General features: G+C 40.7%; 1 protein-coding gene across 3 annotated transcripts in view; it reads left to right on the forward strand.

Annotated features, from left to right (window-relative positions):
* Positions 1 to 9,721: 9,721 nt before the first annotated feature.
* Positions 9,722 to 19,646, forward strand: part of MYZAP (myocardial zonula adherens protein) — a 137,971-nt gene continuing 128,046 nt past the window's right edge. For all 3 annotated transcript variants that reach the window (XM_088445202.1, XM_088445211.1, XM_088445217.1), the window contains exon 1: positions 9,722 to 10,218. In XM_088445202.1, coding sequence (XP_088301328.1) covers positions 10,156 to 10,218 — 63 coding nt within the window. In that variant the 5' untranslated portion in view covers positions 9,722 to 10,155. The remainder of the gene's footprint in view (positions 10,219 to 19,646) is intronic.

The raw sequence follows: 19,646 nt of genomic DNA on the forward strand, positions 1-19,646 counted from the left end.
TATCCAGTTAAACATTGCTGATTTATATATATCTGCTAATGAGCTGAAATCTCTGGACTTTCAAAATCCTGCACCCTCTTACATTTGCCTGCTTGTCTCTTTTGTTTTTATTAGCACATCTAGGTAATGGATTTCATTATATATGCACCCAGAAGTAAACTTATGTTGATGGATTTTCTAACACAGTTTCTGACTGTTAGGAGTGGACATGCCTAAATGTTAGCCTTCATATAGAGCTATACCTGTTTTCATTCTAGTTATTAGAAAAGTTTGTCTACTTGTCTATATTTGATTCCTTGTATAGTCTTAGCGGCTCTGTGACTTTTTTTAAATCATTATATGTGTCATGCTGACTGTGTACTACGCGATGTAGATGCCAGTGGCTTACACGGAACTGGTCTGAATTACCATCAAAGGCTGCATTTGTTGTTCTCAGTATGCCTACAAGTCTGTTTACATTTATTATTATAATTTCCATCACTAAACTTGAACAGCAGACTCGCACAGGTGAAATGGGGATGTGGTTGTAGACAAGTGACAGGTTGGATTAGAAACAGTTAATGCAGAGAGCAGCAAGGAAGGTAATCCTATAATACTCAGCAAAGGGTCAGAGGAGCATGTGCTAAGGTTTGATTGGACGAGCTCAGCACATGAAAATTGGAAGAGCTAGGGACGGCCATCGATGGAAAATATGGATGGAGCTATCAATGGTATGAAACTAGGCAATAGCGTTTCATCCTGCTGGCTGCTGGACAGGGCTACTGGCTGACAGTCTAGAAGCTCTGCAGTGCAAGTGTGGAAAATAAAAATCGGGTCCACAGCTACCATTGATGGTGGTAATATATCTGCATCTCTACCATCGATGGTAAAACCAGGGCAACCATTGATGGTTTCTAAACCATTTCTCTCTCTTATCTCCACAGCCCCAGTTCCTTTCCCCACTCCCCTCTCACTACATCTCCTGCCTGTACATCCCAGCCTCTCTGCAAAGCTCCTACCTGTCACTCGCGCCTTCTCATCACAATCCTGTATGTCTCGATATTCCTCTACAGAGCTTCTGGATGTCTCCTCTACCAATATATATCCTGCATGCTTCTTTCCTCATTCCATAGCTCCTGCCTGTTTCTCTCACTATCAGCCCATCTTCTATGTCTCCCACCTCTTTGCTCATCCGGACTGTTTTTTTTTGTGTCCTCTGACTCCTATATATAAAAGTTCCCAGCAAAAGATATAGGCCCTCATTCAGACCCACTCGCGAGCGGCTGTCCGCTCGCAAGTGGGTCGATGGTCCCCACTGCGCATGCGCACGACGGAGGGAGCTCCGTCGTTCGCATTGCGCGAGACACGACGAGCGAAGGACTTTCCTTCGCTTGGAGTGTCTCATCAAAGGGGGTGTGCTCATCATGGTGACTGACAGCACGCCCCCTTTGGTGGGCGTGCCTGCCAGATGGAGGCGTTCCCAAGGGAATGCCTCCCGTCTGAAGCCGGCCCCACTGACATCACTAGTGATGTCAGTGGGAGTGATTTTGGCTCTGATAGAGCCAAAATCACTCCTGGCCTTGCGGTTGAAAAACCCAACCGCAGGCTTTTGCTCGCAGTTTCGATGGTCGCGATGGTCATGACCATCGCGACCATCATCCTGCACGCTCGTATATGCTGTGGGTGGTGACCCACAGCTATACGAGCGTCCAGGAGGACACTCCATATTAATGGAGGTGGGCCCTGATTCAGAGCGAGCGCTCTGGTCAGAGCGTCCGGCTCTGAATCAGGGCCATAATTTTCCACAGCTTTCCCACAGACAGGTAGCTCACAGATGAATGTCAGTAATAGCCAGTAGGTCACAGGTCACAGTTAAGCAATCCACAGCAGATCTTGTAAAACAGAGATATAAGTTCTCATGCCAAACGTGATTTCAAGAGAGCCGGCCCATTGGGAAAATCATGTTTTCTCACGCTTCCAACCATTACCGCTACTGGACTTTTCTCTTGTCAGAGCTTCAGGATATTTCCATAATAATAATAAAAAAATCAAAATGCTTCTAACATAAATGACAATGTGCTGTTTCTAGTATCGGCGGAACAGGCGCCAGTAGATCACTAGCTGTTCTATTCTCTGTCTTTGAAGGGTACTAATGCAATACAATCAGCCATTTTACACATAAAATAAACTGTATACCTGTATTGCTTCTTTTCCCATTGAGCTGGTTGACAGAGCTTACATTTACTGGACCTATGGGATCTGTTACCTCATGGTGCCTTTGCCAGTGAGCAACAAGCTCGCCATTTGTGTGGAAACCAACAGCAAGATTTTGTCCCTGGTTTAAATTACAGGACTTCCACTGTCCCATTGTAAATTGTTATTTCTACCCTTGGGCTTCTACCAACACAGCCAAAAGGGACCTGTGTCCTTGGTGTAGATATCAATTGGTCCCTGTAAGGTCTAAGGCAGGATATACAGCAGATTGGATAAGACCGGCAATATCTTTTGACTGCCACATGGACAACAAGCTAGTAAGACCTGTGCAAAACTTGTTCATGTGTTTTGTTGTCCTCAAAATGTGTCTCACATAAATGACAATGTGCTGTTTCTAGTATCAGCGGAACAGGCACCTGTAGATCACTAGCTGTTCTATTCTCTGTACTTTAAGGGTACTAACGCGATACAATCAGCCATTTTACACATAAAATAAACTGTATCCCTAGCAGGCTGGAAAGGCTTCTCTACCCTATTAACTTTTATCACAAATATAAATGTATTTGGTAAGGAAGCATCATTACACTAGTCTTGTGCAAAAAACTGTAAGGGAAACTGCCATAATATAGATCATCATCTTTCGCTTTGGCCAACAGTATTCCAGCAATGGTCTCTCCCAGCAAGACAGCAAGACAGCACCTCTCTCTAAAAACACCTCTTGTTGCAGTGTCTTCTTCCACAGGTTTTCTATAGTTTGTCTATCATGTTTCCCAAATCAGCTTCCTGGCAGGGCAGCTTATTCAGACTAGTGTCCTCCTTCCTCCCTTGCTCCCAGAGGATTTTGTCAAAGTGAGCAAAAACTCACCTCAGATGAGGGAGTATGGTAGCCTTGCAGTGATGTATAATGGGTGCAGGTTGTGCGGTCACATGAATCCATGGTACAAGGGGGACACTGCACCACATTTCCCTGCCCTGCACATAGGAAAGGCAGCGCCTAATGTCTGGTGAGGTCCTCGCAAAATTAGTGCTGGAACACAAGATAGCACTGAGTTTTTCCTATCTTCTGGTCTGTTTACTTCCCTTGCTGGCACCACTTTTATCTTGGCATTCTCATGCAAGGTAACCTCCCACTGTTTTTGTGTGGGATGGCGTTAAGCAGATATATTATTGTGGCTTAGAAATCTGCTGTATAGCCTCAAATCTCTCTGTTTGTGAGTTCCTTGCATGTTTGTAGACCACTTTGCAGAATGACCATTTCTTAAAAATGTTAAACAAACCAGATAGCTGTTATCTAACCAGTCTTTCTCTTTCAAAGCACCTGCTAAGAATTTCTTGGGCTCTCCCGATGTCTGGCTCCAATACAAGCCAAAAATTCTCACTTTAAAATTTCAATATTAATAGGCTCAGTTATGCATACACAACCATGTAGTCTCTTCATGGATCTTAGTTACTTGGAGGTCCATAACTAGGGATGAGTGAGCAGTGCCACCACCTGGGGAACAGGGCTTAGTGGGCGGTGGTGTTGTTTTCCTATGGAACTTGCATTTGGCTTACAGGGTGCATGGCATGGCACCCTGCAGTTGAGATGGACATCAATGATTGATGGTTTAAGACCATTAATGTTTTCATTGTAACGGTAGTGTTTTCACCATTCGATGAGGGCAGACACCATCAAATTGTGTGGTAGCAATGGCTATCCGATGTTAAAATACAGATGAATTCAGCTATGGCCTTGGCTATTTGCAATACCTGTGCAGCAGTAACTTCCAAGATGCCTTTTAACATTTCCTCCATTTCATCTATTTGGGTTGGAATCTGGCTTCCCTAAGCACCCCCTTCTGCCCCCATTTGAGATACTGACACCTTTAAGATTACACACAAACTGTAACTTTGGTATGGCGTCCGGATGAAAGATCTACAGTGTATAGATAGAGTGTCAATAGGTCGACACACAAATGGTCGACAGGGTCAAAAGGTTGACAAAAATGGTCGATATAGAAAAGGTTGACACATAGTTATTAATAAGTTTTAGGATTAGGGTTAGGCACCTGGTGGAGGGTGAGGGTTAGGTTTGTGGAAGGGGACAGTTAAGGTTAGGCCCAAGGGGGTGGGTTAGGGTGAGGCACTAGTGAAATGTTAGGGTATTAGGATATAATTAACAAATGTGTCGACCTTTGACCATGTCGACCTTTTGACGCTGTCGACCTAAGTCCGTGTCGACCATTTAACAATTGACCATTTGTCCCTGTCTATCTATTGCCTTTGACTATCTGGTGTCGATCTGTTAACTGTCTATCTATTCTAGACACTATAGATCATCATCTTTCATACCATGCCCCTTTGGTGCAATAGTCAGCTTTATTTGTCAGGATGGCAGACAACTACACCTACAGTTATGGGATTGTCTAGTATGTAAACCCTTTGTCCATAATTTATTTGAGTCCAAAATATCTCTTGTATTCTGTTTGGATGTATTACTGTAAACTTAGACATAGACATTCACAAACAAAGAAATATGTTTTTTCTTAGCAGTGCATCTTGGGTTTGAAATATGGGAATTATCTATTAGACATTAAAACATAACTCTTTATTAATTTTTTTATCCTTGGTTATTTTATATTTTTTTAAACAATTGCAAAAATATTCTAAAAACATAGTGTAGAGATTTACAGAAAGTAGAAATTAACAATTAAAATGAGGCTATTACTTATCCACATTTATGTATTTATAGTTTTAGTATTTCCTTGGTGGGTGAGAGGTTCAGTGGAATGCTGCCGCTATACCTTTCACATACACTATTCTGTACTTGAGATACTGTCAGTCTAGTTGCATTTCATTACAATGTATTAGTCTGTCTCATATTTCAACTGATAATGTATCTTTTAGAAAAGTGTCCAGTCATATGGATTTATTGTTTCTTGTAGTCTGCAAATATGCTTATACATGAAAGTGAAAGGGGTATATTTACTAAAGTGAGTGCGGGTTTTTAGAAGTGGAGATGTTGCCCATAGCAATCAATCAGATTCATGCTAATATCTTGTAGAAGGTGTTAGATAAATGATAAGTAGAATCTGATTTGTTGCTATGGGAAACATCTCCACTTCTAAAAACACGCGCTTTAGCAAATTTACCCCAAAGTGATTCAAAATAAACAATATTCTAATCACACAGTTTTTCATAAAGTTCCTTGTGATACCTGATTAGCACATGTGCTGTTGTCTTATTCAGTATTGAATATTGCATGAGGGGAATAGCTCAGGGTTTTACGTCCGGATTCAATAAAACTGCCTTTTCCCCACACGGTAAACCCTGGGTTAATGCATGCTAGCCCAATGATTCAGTGTAAATTGCGAATCAATGGGTTTCACTGCACGGTAAACTCTATCAGGGTGCCTTTTATCATGGACTTTCCTTTGCAGCTCCTGAAGCTGCAAGGAAAAGTGTGCCTTTGGGGCTTAACATGCGGGGTAAAGCCCACTAATTGAATTGGCCAGCGTGGGTAATTAGCTATGGGGTAAACCCCATGGTTAATTGAATCTCTCAATATTATATTGTTAAGGGCACAATTTCTTATTTGTTATTCTGTATATAGTAGTTGGTTTGTGTTTAGTATCAACATCAATCCTCTCTTACTGTCATTACATGGATTTATGTTTTTTTTTAACAGATAACAGATGCTAAAGATATGTATCAGTATTTTTTTCTCCTGTGTCTATGTTTAATGGGTTGCCCTCGCGGGCACCAAATCGCGTAGATCAGTTGCCATTCTCTGTTGCAAATTAATTTGTTGTTTTCAAGCCTTCAGCTGTTTCATTATTACTAAATCAACTGGGTGTGAGCTTAATGGCAGCAACTTCCCTCGTGGCGTATGGACATTGCACCGAATACCCTACACGTTTCGTCCGTTAAAGTGGACTTCATCAGGGGCATGTAATCAAATATAGTAATAAAAAATGACAAATGGAGAAGGTAGCATTATAGAAGAAACAATTATCTTCAAGATGGTTGGTGAACAATCTATATATAAGAGCAGAAACAATTCTCCCAAAGATGGTTGATAATCAAAATAGCAATATGCAATTGATGAAGATGGTAGGAATGGTGTTGCTTTGATTTTCCTTAAAGGAACTGTCCTTAACACAATGACAATTAAGCAACCCAGTAATAGCCTTTAAAGGATACACACCTATTCTGTGTTGCTCAATATTTGTCTATGTACCCCTGATAAAGTCCACATTAACAAACAAAACGCGTAGGAATTTGGCGCACTGTCCATACGCGAGGGAAGTTTTTATGCCGTAAGCATTGATTTAAAATTTATGTTAAAACCTTTCATTAAAAATAAAAATCAATTGCATTAATAATTGGCCTTTGGCCTAGTCTCAGGTGATTTTGGTGAGCGGGAATATTTTCCAGATATTAATTGGTCATACCGAAACTGTTCATGGTGATTCAAGTAAAATGAACCTTCCTAAAACCTCAAGAAAAGAGATCAGCTTTGAATCAAAGTTTTCCATATGTGATTTAAGCATTTCTACAAAATAATTTTGTTCAGCGCCCTCTGTTTTTTTAAATATTGTATCCATTTGATTCCGACTAACGGGATCTGCTAGTTTACTAGAGCAAAATAAGGGCATTTTTGTATATACTCTGATTACCCTGTAATTTTGTAATTATATTTGCCCTGTTTGCATTAACGTTTTGTACAGCACTGTGTAACTTTGTTGCATCCTTTAAATAAATGCTAATAATAATAATAATAATAATAATAATAATAATAATAATAATGTGTAGCTACTATCTATGATGGGAAATATCTCCTACCACATCTTGTGTAATATTAAATAAAAACATCTCAAGTTGGTTTATTATGCAGACTCTCTGGTATTCCGCAAACCACATGACAGAGCACACTGTAGTCTGTCACTTCTTGTCACTGTCAGAATGTTGTATTATCAATGTCATTACAATAAGTGCTTTGTTTCTTCCATTTGTGAAACATCTCTTATTCTAAAGTACATTTCTAATTATGCCAGGAATTCAACAATGAGATCGGAATGACATAAGCTATACAATGCTCTTGCTTCTGCCAGATGAAGGGTTTAGGATTCCCTGTGTGTGTCAGCTGTGATGAACACTCCTCCCTGTGTGGATAGGAAGGGCTCAGTAACAGGAGCTGGCTTTGCTATCAGCTGTCAATGTGTATTGTGTGCTTGCTCTTTAGTGCTGCATGCATGCTCAGTGTCCTTTGTCAATAACTTCTACAAAGGTGTGTACAGTATGTTTAACCTGTTGCCTATTAGCTGCCATTTTCATGTGCAAGCTTGTCACTTTGCAGTCAATCATTTTTATTTTTAAAAGTTGTCCACTATATATGTATATCTGTAGAAGCATACATATTGTATACATGTTTGTGTGTCTAGATAGAAAACATATATGCTACAATTTATAGTTGTTGTAGTTGGTAAACATTAAACAGCCACTGAGGTCAAGAGTTCAATTCCTGGTCATGGCCTATCTGTATGGAGTTTGTATGTTCTCCCAGTGTTGTCCCAAAAACACACTAGAAGGATAATTTGCTGCTGCCAAAAATATAGCCACATTGTGTATGTGTGTCTATGTGGTCGGGAATATAGATTGCAAGCTCCACTGGGACAGGGACTCAGGAGAATGACTGAAATATTCCTTGTAAAACTCTGTGTGTGCTATATAAGAAATGGTGTGTGTATAATCTTTGTTCCTAAGACGTATAAGCATAAAATGATGGTAAAATTGTACTGCACTACATTGCACTATACTATGCACTACATTGCCTTATACTGTGCACTACATTGCCCTATACTATGTATTCACTACATTGCCTTATACTGTGCACTACATTGCCCTATACTATGTATGCACTACATTGCCTTATACTATGCACTACATTGCCTTATACTATGCACTACATTGCCTTATACTGTGCACTACATTGCCTTATACTATGCACTACATTGCCTTATACTATGCACTACATTGCCTTATACTGTGCACTACATTGCCTTATACTGTGCACTACATTGCCCTATACTATGTATTCACTACATTGCCTTATACTGTGCACTACATTGCCCTATACTATGTATGCACTACATTGCCTTATACTATGCACTACATTGCCTTATACTGTGCACTACATTGCCTTATACTGTGCACTACATTGCCCTATACTATGTATTCACTACATTGCCTTATACTGTGCACTACATTGCCCTATACTATGTATGCACTACATTGCCTTATACTATGCACTACATTGCCTTATACTGTGCACTACATTGCCTTATACTATGCACTACATTGCCCTATACTATGTATTCACTACATTGCCTTATACTATGCACTACATTGCCTTATACTATGCACTACATTGCCCTATACTATGTATTCACTACATTGCCTTATACTATGCACTACATTGCCTTATACTGTGCACTACATTGCCCTATACTATGTATGCACTACATTGCCTTATACTATGCACTACATACATTGCCTTATACTATGCACTACATACATTGCCTTATACCATGCACTACATACATTGCATTATACTATGCACTACATACATTGCCTTATACCATGCACTACATACATTGCCTTATACTATGCACTACATACATTGCCTTATACTATGCACTACATACATTGCCTTATACTATGCACTACATTGCCTTATACTGTGCCCTATACTATGTATGCACTACATTGCCTTATACTATGCACTACATTGCCTTATACTGTGCACTACAATGCATTATACTGTGCACTGCATTGCCCTATACTATGTATGCACTACATTGCCTTATACTATGCACTACATACATTGCCTTATACTGTGCCCTATACTATGTATGCACTACATTGCCTTATACTATGCACTACATTGCCTTATACTATGCACTACATACATTGCCTTATACTATGCACTACATTGCCTTATACTATGCACTACATTGCCCCATACTATGCACTACTTTGCCCCATACTATGCACTAAATTGCCTTATACTATGCACTACATTGCCTTATACTGTGCACTACATTGCCTTATACTATGCACTACATTGCCCTATACTATGTATGCACTACATTGCCTTATACTGTGCACTACATTGCCCTATACTATGTATGCACTACATTGCCTTATACTATGCACTACATACATTGCCTTATACTATGCACTACATACATTGCCTTATACTATGCACTACATACATTGCCTTATACTATGCACTACATTGCCTTATACCATGATCATAAAGTGGAATGGCAGAGGTACATTATTCTACCTGTGGCTCCCGATGTCTTGCTGGGACTTTCACTGCAGCTGGACACGAGAGCAAAATTTTGGCTAAAGCCAAATTGGCCACAGTATATGGCACCGAGTGTGTTAACAAATATGAAATATCGACATGACAAGGTCCCACCCTCATACTGGGAGGGTGTAGTCTGACTTCTGCTTGTTGCGTTACTCCAGGTAAGCAGAGACAACATCTCCCATGAATGCTGCCTGACAGGTCGGGGAGGGAGCTACACGTGAGATGACCTGGGGAACAGACCAGACATAAAGGTTCCTCAGCGGCCAGTACAGGTGTGCAGAAGTCCCTGTGCTGCAGCACTCACAGCAGGAACTGTGTCAGCACTATGTGGGCTAGAGGGCAGACACTTGTGTACTGAGGATTAGTTGCCGAGGACATTAGAAGCAGCAGGAAAGGGGTGGGGAAGAAGAATTAGCAGGACTTCCACAGATCAGTGCTAAAGCTCTTTCTCAGACTGACTGTGGTTCTCTAGGACATGTTGACCAATGTGGACTCCTGTCTGAAGAATACTTTCCTACGAGAGACATAAAGTACTTGTGTTAAACAGGAGGACCAGCCATTTGTGTTACTGTATAGCTCCTGCCTATCTGGTCCTTAACAAGATGATGAGATTCCCAACAGGATCGACTGTTACAAGCTCAGAAACTGCCACTTCCCAGAAACCTGTGAGTATAGTACAGAATACTTCTCAGACCAAGTACAGCTGCTATTATCATCCTGAATCATATGCAGTTAACGTTTACTTTATATTTTACTACATTAGGATGCAGGAAACCTGTTATGGCCAGAAGCTTTGTATTCAGTTTTATGTGTTCATGTTTCAGGTTATAAACATGTCATCAGATTAGATTAAATAACTAATAACTGCTCATTTATTTATTTATACACGTTACTAGTGAAGTAATAAGATCCCTACACTGTGGTAAATATTAACAATATAAAACTTATACATAAAACGTATTATATCACCGTAGCACATACCATTCCTTCTACTGTACCTTCACAGTTTATTGTCACCACTGTATTTAGGGTGTATTCATTGGTTTCAGTACAGTTTGTGCTTGTGTTGTTTCAAAAAAGGGCAAAATATTGGTCAATTATTTAAAACCATATAAGTTTTGCAAACATTTTCTTCCTAAGTAAATAATACCCTCACATCTGAGAAATGTTCCATTCCAAAGTCATTGCTTTGCAGTTTTGCTATTGCCCTGGTTACTGCGGGACAGTGCTCCATGTAGGTTATATATTTACTAAGCAGTGTTAGGAGAAAGAGTGAAAAGTGATAAGGTACCAGCCAATCAGCTCACAACTGTCATTTTTCAAACACACACTGTGAGATGTCAGTTAGGAGCTGATTGGCTGGTACCTTATCACTTTTCACTCTGTCTCCTAACACTGCTTAGTAAATAAGACACCTTAATATGGTTAGCCGTTTAACGTGTAACTGAATATGCTGGCGCTATATAAGTAATGGATAATAAATAAATGTTCACATTTTCTATTTTAGAAAATCATACTGTAAAAGTAGGTGTCTGTAGGAATTATTGATTATATGATTATTATAATGAAAGCATACTTCCTGTGAATGTGGGTTAAATGAACTTCATGGCTAGTTACACTGGTGCTTTATTAAATGCCAGTGATGCTGCATGTCAAACGCAATTCCAATTGAGTGGCTGAAATAACGAGTGCTTGCACTTATGTTTAGGTTCTCATTATCAGACACATCATCAATTCAAATGCATTTACTTGCAGTGATTGCAAGTACAGTATATAGAGCATGCAGTGTACACAAGACTGTGCGGCATTGCAAACACTCTCGACCACAAATGCAATATAAACTGCAAGTGGTGTGTGGTTCGCTGAGCATTTGCCCAGGGTTGTGCCAGCAGATGTAAGACTGGGGTCCTATTTATCAATGATCACATACTTAATGTGATCTAGGCATGATATTCGCGCCCATGATCGCATTGCAGTATTCGATCATATCGGCCAACTATATAAAAGAGCACCTGCATTATTTATTTTTATTTATTTGTTTATTAACAGTTTCTTATATAGCGCAGCATATTCCTTTGCGCTTTACAATTGGAACATTAATAGAACAAAACAGGGTAATAACAGACAGATATATAGGTAGGAAGACCCTGCTCGCAAGCTTTACAATCTATAGGGAAAAAGGCATTGATACACAAGGATAGGTGCTATATATTGCAATTTGGTCCAGCCAGACTGCAGAGTTTCTTGGTGGGCTGCATGATCCAGTCACACAAGAATGTCGGCCAAATGTCAGGAGTACGTGAAAGAAAATGTATGAGGTTATGTGTGAACTGTGAAAAGGGATGTAATTAGACATGGAAGCTATGAAGGTTATGTGGGTGGTTCTGGAATCTGATAAGCTTGCCTGAAGAGGTGAGTTTTCAGGGAAGGAAGGATTATAGACTACAAGGATTGGAGACTAGATGTAAGTCTTATTGTGCATGGTAAGGCATTCCATAGAGTGGGTGCCTCCCAAAGAAAGTCCTGTAACCGTAAATGGGAGCAAGTAATGCGTGGGTATGAGAGACGCAGATCTTGTGCTGAGCGGAGAGGTCGGGTTGGGAGATATTTTGAGATGAGTGAAGAGATGTATATTGGTGTGGTTTGGTTAATGGCCTTATGTGTAAGTAAAAGTATTTTGTATAGAATACGGTAGAAAACCGGCAACCAATGGAGGGATTGATAGAGCGGGGCAGTAGATTATGAATGTTTGGCAAGGAAGATAAGCCTCACAGCTGCATTCATAATGGATTGTAAAGGCGATAGCCTGTTTTTGGGAAGACCAGCAAGGAGACTATTGCAATAGTACCTGCATGAACAGGGGCTCAGAAAGGAGCCTGTCCCTGCGATGTGCTTGGAATTAAGGCACTGCATCAGCGGTCTCTACAACCATGTGCTGTGGCTATTGCAGGGGGTTTCCTCCAGAGCTTGCTAAATCCGACAGCATTACATCCACCATAGAAACCTATGGGGGTTGTGGCTGCTGTCTCCGATATCTGCTGCAGTCCCTCCATAAAACATCTGGGGGATACTAATTATTTGCGGAGCTCAGAGCCGGCCCTCGCCAAATTAGTTCCCTAGGCAAGATTTTGGGTGGTGCCCCCCCATAGGATCCTAAAAAAGCATGTGGCCTCACAGAAGGGGTGTGGTCTCACTGTGCTATGGCCCCTTCCCCATTGTGCTGCGCTCCCAGCACCCCTCACCCAGCACAGATCACAGCACCCATCACCTCTCTGTCAGCACAGCACCTGTGCTAACCACTAGCCGTTGTCCAGGTGCCACGTCCACACAAACCACGTTGCCTGTTTGCAGCTGCCAGGCCAGATCGAAGCTGTCATCTGTGGTCCGATCATGGACGCTGCACAGTGACAGTAGCAGCTGCCATAGTCTGTGCCTAGCCAGCAGCTGGTGCTCCGGCCGTGCTTGCCCTAAACCTCTGCCGGCCCTAGGCATTTGCTTAGTTTGTCTATGCCTAGGGCCGGCTCTGGCGGAGCTTCACCTAGTATAGGGCTGGAGCAGGTATGGTATGCACTTTTAATGATGACGGTTATGAAACCAATTCTACAGATAGGGGCAGTCTGGATGCAGAGGTGCATACAGTGATGCATACAGACGGACATACTCATTTAGTTTCATTTATGTCTTACTTGTGTTCGACTCTGCATCAACTCTGTGTTAGCCTCACTGTACCTATGAAAACTTTGCAGACTCAAATACAGTGCTATGAGGGTTTCTCTAACATGATTCATTTTATTGACAAATTACGTATTAGGTGAACACATCAACTTTAATTTGTTTGCTACAAATAATAACTCATCAGTCTATAAATAACAAAGCTATTGTCTGTTCCCTAGCCGTTGTCTTGACATATGACTCTATGAAATGGCTAAATATGAATCAGGATAATTTAACTCTGACTTGCCTAACTTTGGCCTTAAAACATAACATAAAAATGGAATATTGACCTACCCACAGACTGAGTACAAAACCATATGCCGAAATCTAGAGCACATGTGGCATCAGACAGTCTTATACAATGATATGCTGTACCACATTAAAATAAACATACATAGAGACACTTTCATACATTTACAATGGCAGAAACAGAACTGCACACACAAACAATATGAAAGACTTATACAATACTACAAATAACAATTCCATATCCAACAATGCCTGGACTTCTTTTGCATGGAACTAGTTCAGTGGTTCCCAAACTGTGTGCAGTGGCACCCTGGGGTGCCTCAGGACACTTGAAGGGGTGCCTCGGGTTGATGGTCCAGTATCAAATAAAATGATATTTAGTCAGTGTGATAGGCAAAACCAGTGCTAATGGCTGCCAATCAAATAATATGTGAATAAGAAGTCCAGCCCTGTCAACCTCCACATAACTGAACTTAAGGAAGACATGTAAGCACAATTTACTTCATTTAAATTTTGCTGAATTTCTCAATAAGAAAATGTTGTCCATGGGGTGCCATGGAAAAAATGTTGATACTCTAGGGCACCGTGATTCAAAAAAGTTTGGGAACCACTACATTAATAGCAACGCCAACAGTCTAAAAGGGAAGAGTGCAAATAGAATGGTGGTATTTTTACAGTAGATTAATAGCTGCTCCTTGTCTATGGGTTGAGAATGGTATTGAAAGAAAGAGTGACATGGGTACTTGGGTCTTCGTATAATACAAACAGAGAGATAGACCTATGATATAGAGAGTCCTAGGTATGTCCCTCAAAAAGAGGGAGAGTCCTAGTATATTTCTCACACAAGGGGAGGGTTCTAAGTATGTCACTCAAACAGAGGTAGAGTGACTTGTAAGTATGTTCTTCAAACAGGGAGAGAAATCGAAGTATGTCCCTCAAACAGGGAAATTTCTAAGTATGTCCCTCAAATAGAGGGAGGGTTAACCTTAAGACTAGTGCCAGCACCCAATCGGCTATCTGCAGAGGGATAGCTCTTGGGTCTAAAGGGGATGAGTGTTGCAGTCTCTGCTATTCCGAGCTTACAGTTGCAGGGCTTTACTAAGATTTTAGAGCACTTTAGCACCATAGTTCTCACACCTTTTACAAAGGTCTCACCAATATTGTATATTTTGTAATTATCTCTAAAGAGGACAGTTTCATATTTTCGATATTTGGGTCACAAATTAACCCACTTATGCTCGTCTGACGAGATCCATAAAACACGTGAATGTATGATAACCAATTTAATTTGCTGATACATATCCTGAATCTGTTAACAATTTGACCATATATATAAAGAGAAAATTCTCTCAGATCTGGTTGGTCAGCGGGCAGACCAATGATCCAATCACACATAACATGATTTTCTGGTCAGTCAGACAGCCACTATTTACCTGTACACTGACTGATTCAGTCATTGTTGGAGGAGACTTCCGTTCTTCCCAAGCAGACTCCGTTCACAGAGAACTGTATGCAGTGAGGCATGGCCATGCCTCTACATTTGGCCACACCTCCTATCTAGTACCAGACCCATCTAGTGTCTCAGTGGCCCTTGCTCTAATCAGACTAGATATTTATATTGAGTCAACACACAGGGTGGTTTTAAACAAATTTGAAATTGGTCTAAATGTATACCACTTAAGGCACAAATTAGTTAAATAATCTATTTACAATTTCCATGTACAGTAACATATACTGTACAGTATGTATATTTGCCCTCCCTTCATTTTATTTGCTTTGTTTCATGTTGACGATACTATTTCAGCTATTTTCCTTTACCCAGGGCTGTGAGACTGGCTCTTATTAACTTTATAATCTTAACTGTGCACCATGTGGATTATGCTGCTAGTTTCCTCTGCTCCATGTGTTTGAATTAAGAATCGTGACACATGCGTATTATAGTCTTGATAACCCTTCACTGAATGTGCCGGCATATAGTAGGGGGTGTAAGTCCAGCATTTTTGTCACACGTGCATTGATATGGTCTATAAATACTGCTGGTTATCTGCAGGCATCATCAGGACAATAATGTGCCCATGCGCTCGTAATCACTCAAATTGGCAGACTACATGACTACCTGTGTGTGACGGGAGACGGTATGTGACATTACAAGTCAACTAGCACCAGGGGAACATGTCATTTGGGTCATTTGTTTTTAAGACATTATGCAGGAACTGATATAGGAGAAAACCTGAATGGAGGCCTTCATTTCACCCCTCCTAGAGCACAAAACCAAGTACTTTAATTACACATAAAACACCTCTCTTGCAATCCCTTTATTAGAGGACAAAATAAACATTAATGGTCAGTGACAATGTAAAGTGAATAACGCAAATTAATCATTAAGCAACATAGAAGAGGAAGTAAATAACTGATATGCTGATGCCTTCCCTAACAACAGCAGCACATATATTCTGTAGTATTAGTTGTTTGTTTAGTAATAAAGTACTGTACATACATAAGAAATTAATCTAAGATGTCCGAGACTGACAGCACTAAATGCAGACTAATATGTTTGTACAAGAAAGTTATTTTTAATGTTATTTGATGTAAGTTATCTGTATTCAGTATGTGTTTTTGTAGCAAAGTGTTTGCATTGTAAAGGAGTTTACTTTTTGTAAGTTTGTATTTGCCATTGCAACAAGATGCAGAAGAATACAGTTTTGATGTGAAAAAAACCCCAAAGTAATTCACTTATGAAACTACACTAGTACTTGGATCCCGTCATTTGCCAGGTCCCTTAGTGTTGTGTGTTAGTAATATACCTTCTTGTTCCTAACTATTTCATTTCAGTGAAACTTCAATAATTATTGGCAGTGACAGTTATGTAAAATGGGTAGCACCACATTTTAAACACAACACCACTTGGGATCTACCCCTTTAAATGTACTCCCTTCCAGAAATATATATCCACTTACTAAATGTTTCCCTTTCTAGTATATTTTGTGGCCCCCTAATAACCCACACCTCAATCCCTTAGGAAAATGTGCCTAGTCCCCTTTACCCAAACCTTGAAACACACTAGACGATATGTCGTCCGATCCGGCGGATCGTATGACATATCGTCCACATCGGGCAGTGTGTACCCGCTATGTTGCTGACGATGCGTGCTCTGCGCATCGTCAGCGACATCACCTGTCAGACCTGCATGCTGGTCCAACGGACGATATCGTCAGCAGGGGCCATGCTGCCGAATGCAGCATTGCCCTTGCTGTTGCGCCATCGCTGTCGGCATCGGCAGGTGTGTACGCACTTGCCGATGCCGGGACCCACCGCATGACACATCGTGCTGGGTGCACATCATTTAGTGTGTACCCAGCATAATTCTACCTACATATAACCCCTATGACTTACAGTTCCCGATAAATTATAAATATTAGTACCTTATTAATAACCCCAACCCTCAGTCATGCCTACACTCTCCAAACCCACACACTTTCTAATATTATTATGCACTTACTATACAGTATATAACAATCAACCCTTCAATCTAATATTATTCTGATATGAGGTTCACCGCAGTCTTTTTATCTAATGGCCATGACTATGTTGATGCACTTTGGAATTGTTTGACCTGGGTCTCATTACTATGGTGAATGATACATTTGCCCTCTATAGTAACTATCCATCAAATTTTAGACCATATTTCCACTACATCATGAAGTGCTGATTTCAAAATACACTGTGGACAATTTGTTGTACAATATAAATAAAAGATAACAATAATAAAACAGCATTTTTGCACCACATAGTATGTAATAGCAAGACATATTTGGGACTTTTAGGACACCATTACCCCTCATATCTCATTTACATGAACATTTCTAATCCTAGGAACTATCATTGTTAGTTCGGAATAATCATACTGAATAGCAGTTCTAACTCTGTGGCACCTTATACTCCTATCTAAATAAAGAAATTTTGCTGTCCCTCAAATTATATTCTTCATGGAAAGGATCAAGCAGAAGGTCTCTGAAACCATTTGACGTAGATTTTTCTATCGCTTGTTCAGAGGTCTGAAACATTATATTCTGTTTCAAATAGAAGCAGTTTCAGAGACCTGCTGTTTGACCTTTTATATGTAGATTACAACACTTCCCAGAATTAGCAACAATCATATAGGTGAGACATGTGGGATAGCTGAGTACTAATTACTACGGGTTCGAACTGATGCTCAATCTTAATTGCAACATTATCAGTAGTAATTATATACTTTACAGAAATGGAAACAGTTTAACACACTGGATGTGTGATGTTACCATGCACGTACTCTATGTAATGACTAGTTATTTGAAAGTTTTCGAATACAACACTGTCAATATGATTTCTAACTCACCATTGTTTCTTCTATATGAGACCTGCTATATACTGACTAGCATGTGTGTTATCCACCTCATAGTTATGGAATGAAATGTGGCTGGGACAAATAGTAACATGATGTACAGAGCACACCTTAATATATTTGTTTACAAGTAACTTTCTGAATTCTTACAATCTCAATTAATTATATATGTGGATTATATGTGTTTTTTATTTTTTAATAAATTGAATATTTATTCCTACTAATTGAATAACGCCTACCACTTCTTGTTTGAAGTTTTTTCTTGATTTTACTAACTAAGGGAAGCAATACCCTGTGGAAGGCTGCAGTTTGAATAGTAATATTGTCAACAGATTAAGAGACTAGCGCCCTAAGAATTTCTTTAATAAAGTAATTGAACTATGAAGTTTTATATATAAATATATATATATATATAAAAGTTATAGCCTATGGGGTAAGATAGCCTTATATTGCAGCTATATGTGCTGATTCGTATTAGGGGTATGCAGTTGGGAAGCCGGCGGACGTAATCCTGACGGCCGGCTTCCTGACTGCTTTATCCCGGCGAGGGTTACATGACAGGCATCTAAATCTAGACGCCTGTTGTTTTACCGATGCCAGGAGACAGCCGTGGGGGGGAGGGTTAGGTTTAGGGCTCCCAGGGGGGACTTAGGGCTAGGTACCCCCCCCCCGGGAGGTTAGGGTTAGGCTAGGGGGAGGGAGGGTTAGATACCTCCGGGGGGACTTAGGGTTAGGCACCCGCCCCGGGGGACTTAGGTTTAGGCGGCGGGGAAGGGGGGGTTAGGTTTAGGCACTTAGAGGAGGGATTAGGGTTAAGCACTGGGGGGGAAGGTTAGGGTTTGGCACCCTAAAGGAGGGTTAGGGGGTTAGAAATAAGTTAGTAAGTACTTACCTTCCACGATCAGGATTTCCTCCTCTTGCGGCCTCCTGGTGTCGGGATTCCATCCGCCGTGCAGGGGTCCGGCGGTAAATCATACCGATTCCGTATTAGGAGACAACACAGGCCAATTTATTTTCTCTTGGTCTGGTAACATACACTACCAGTCTATATGATGAAATCTCAAGTGATTTATGGAAACTAATTAGCACATCCTATTGCATGATAGTCTATTTATTATGCTAATGGAGACATTCATCAAACCTTCAAGTGGATTAGTGGAGGAGTTGCCCATGGCAACCAATCAGAGTGTAGCTATAATTTTATAGAATGTGCTAGACAAATGATAGCTACAATCTGATTTATTGCAATGAGTAACACTTCCCTTTGTCCTCTTTAGAAAGTTTGAGAAATACTCACCTATGCAATACCCCTTTTAGACCAAAGCTAAAACCGAGGTTATTGCAGGGTTAACCCGAGTAGCTCCTTGGTGTAAAAGGGGACAGGGTTGGATTCCCGGGTCGAGTGACCGGGAAATCCAACCCAGGTAACTTGCAGGGTTTAACACGGGAATGACCTGTGAAACCCTGCGGTGTAAACGGCGCGATCCGGGTCACGATGACCTGGTACGCGCCGCATGCCGTGGAAGCATCACGTCATCTCCAGGCATCCACTTCCATGCCGGAAGAGTCGGGTTTGCAGTGACCTGGCTCTTCCGGCGTGGAAGTGTGAACGGCACAGACTCTGGAATATCATGGGTCGGCAACGGCTAAATTCCGGGTCTGATCCAGTTTGTAACCCTGTTCTAACCTCTTGGTCAGACCCGGAATTTAGGTATAAAAGCGGTATGATATAGTAGAAATTTATTGTAA

Source organism: Taudactylus pleione, unplaced genomic scaffold, assembly GCF_031769625.1.
Source record: "Taudactylus pleione unplaced genomic scaffold, aTauple2 ptg000019l, whole genome shotgun sequence".
Classification (NCBI taxonomy): domain Eukaryota; kingdom Metazoa; phylum Chordata; class Amphibia; order Anura; family Myobatrachidae; genus Taudactylus; species Taudactylus pleione.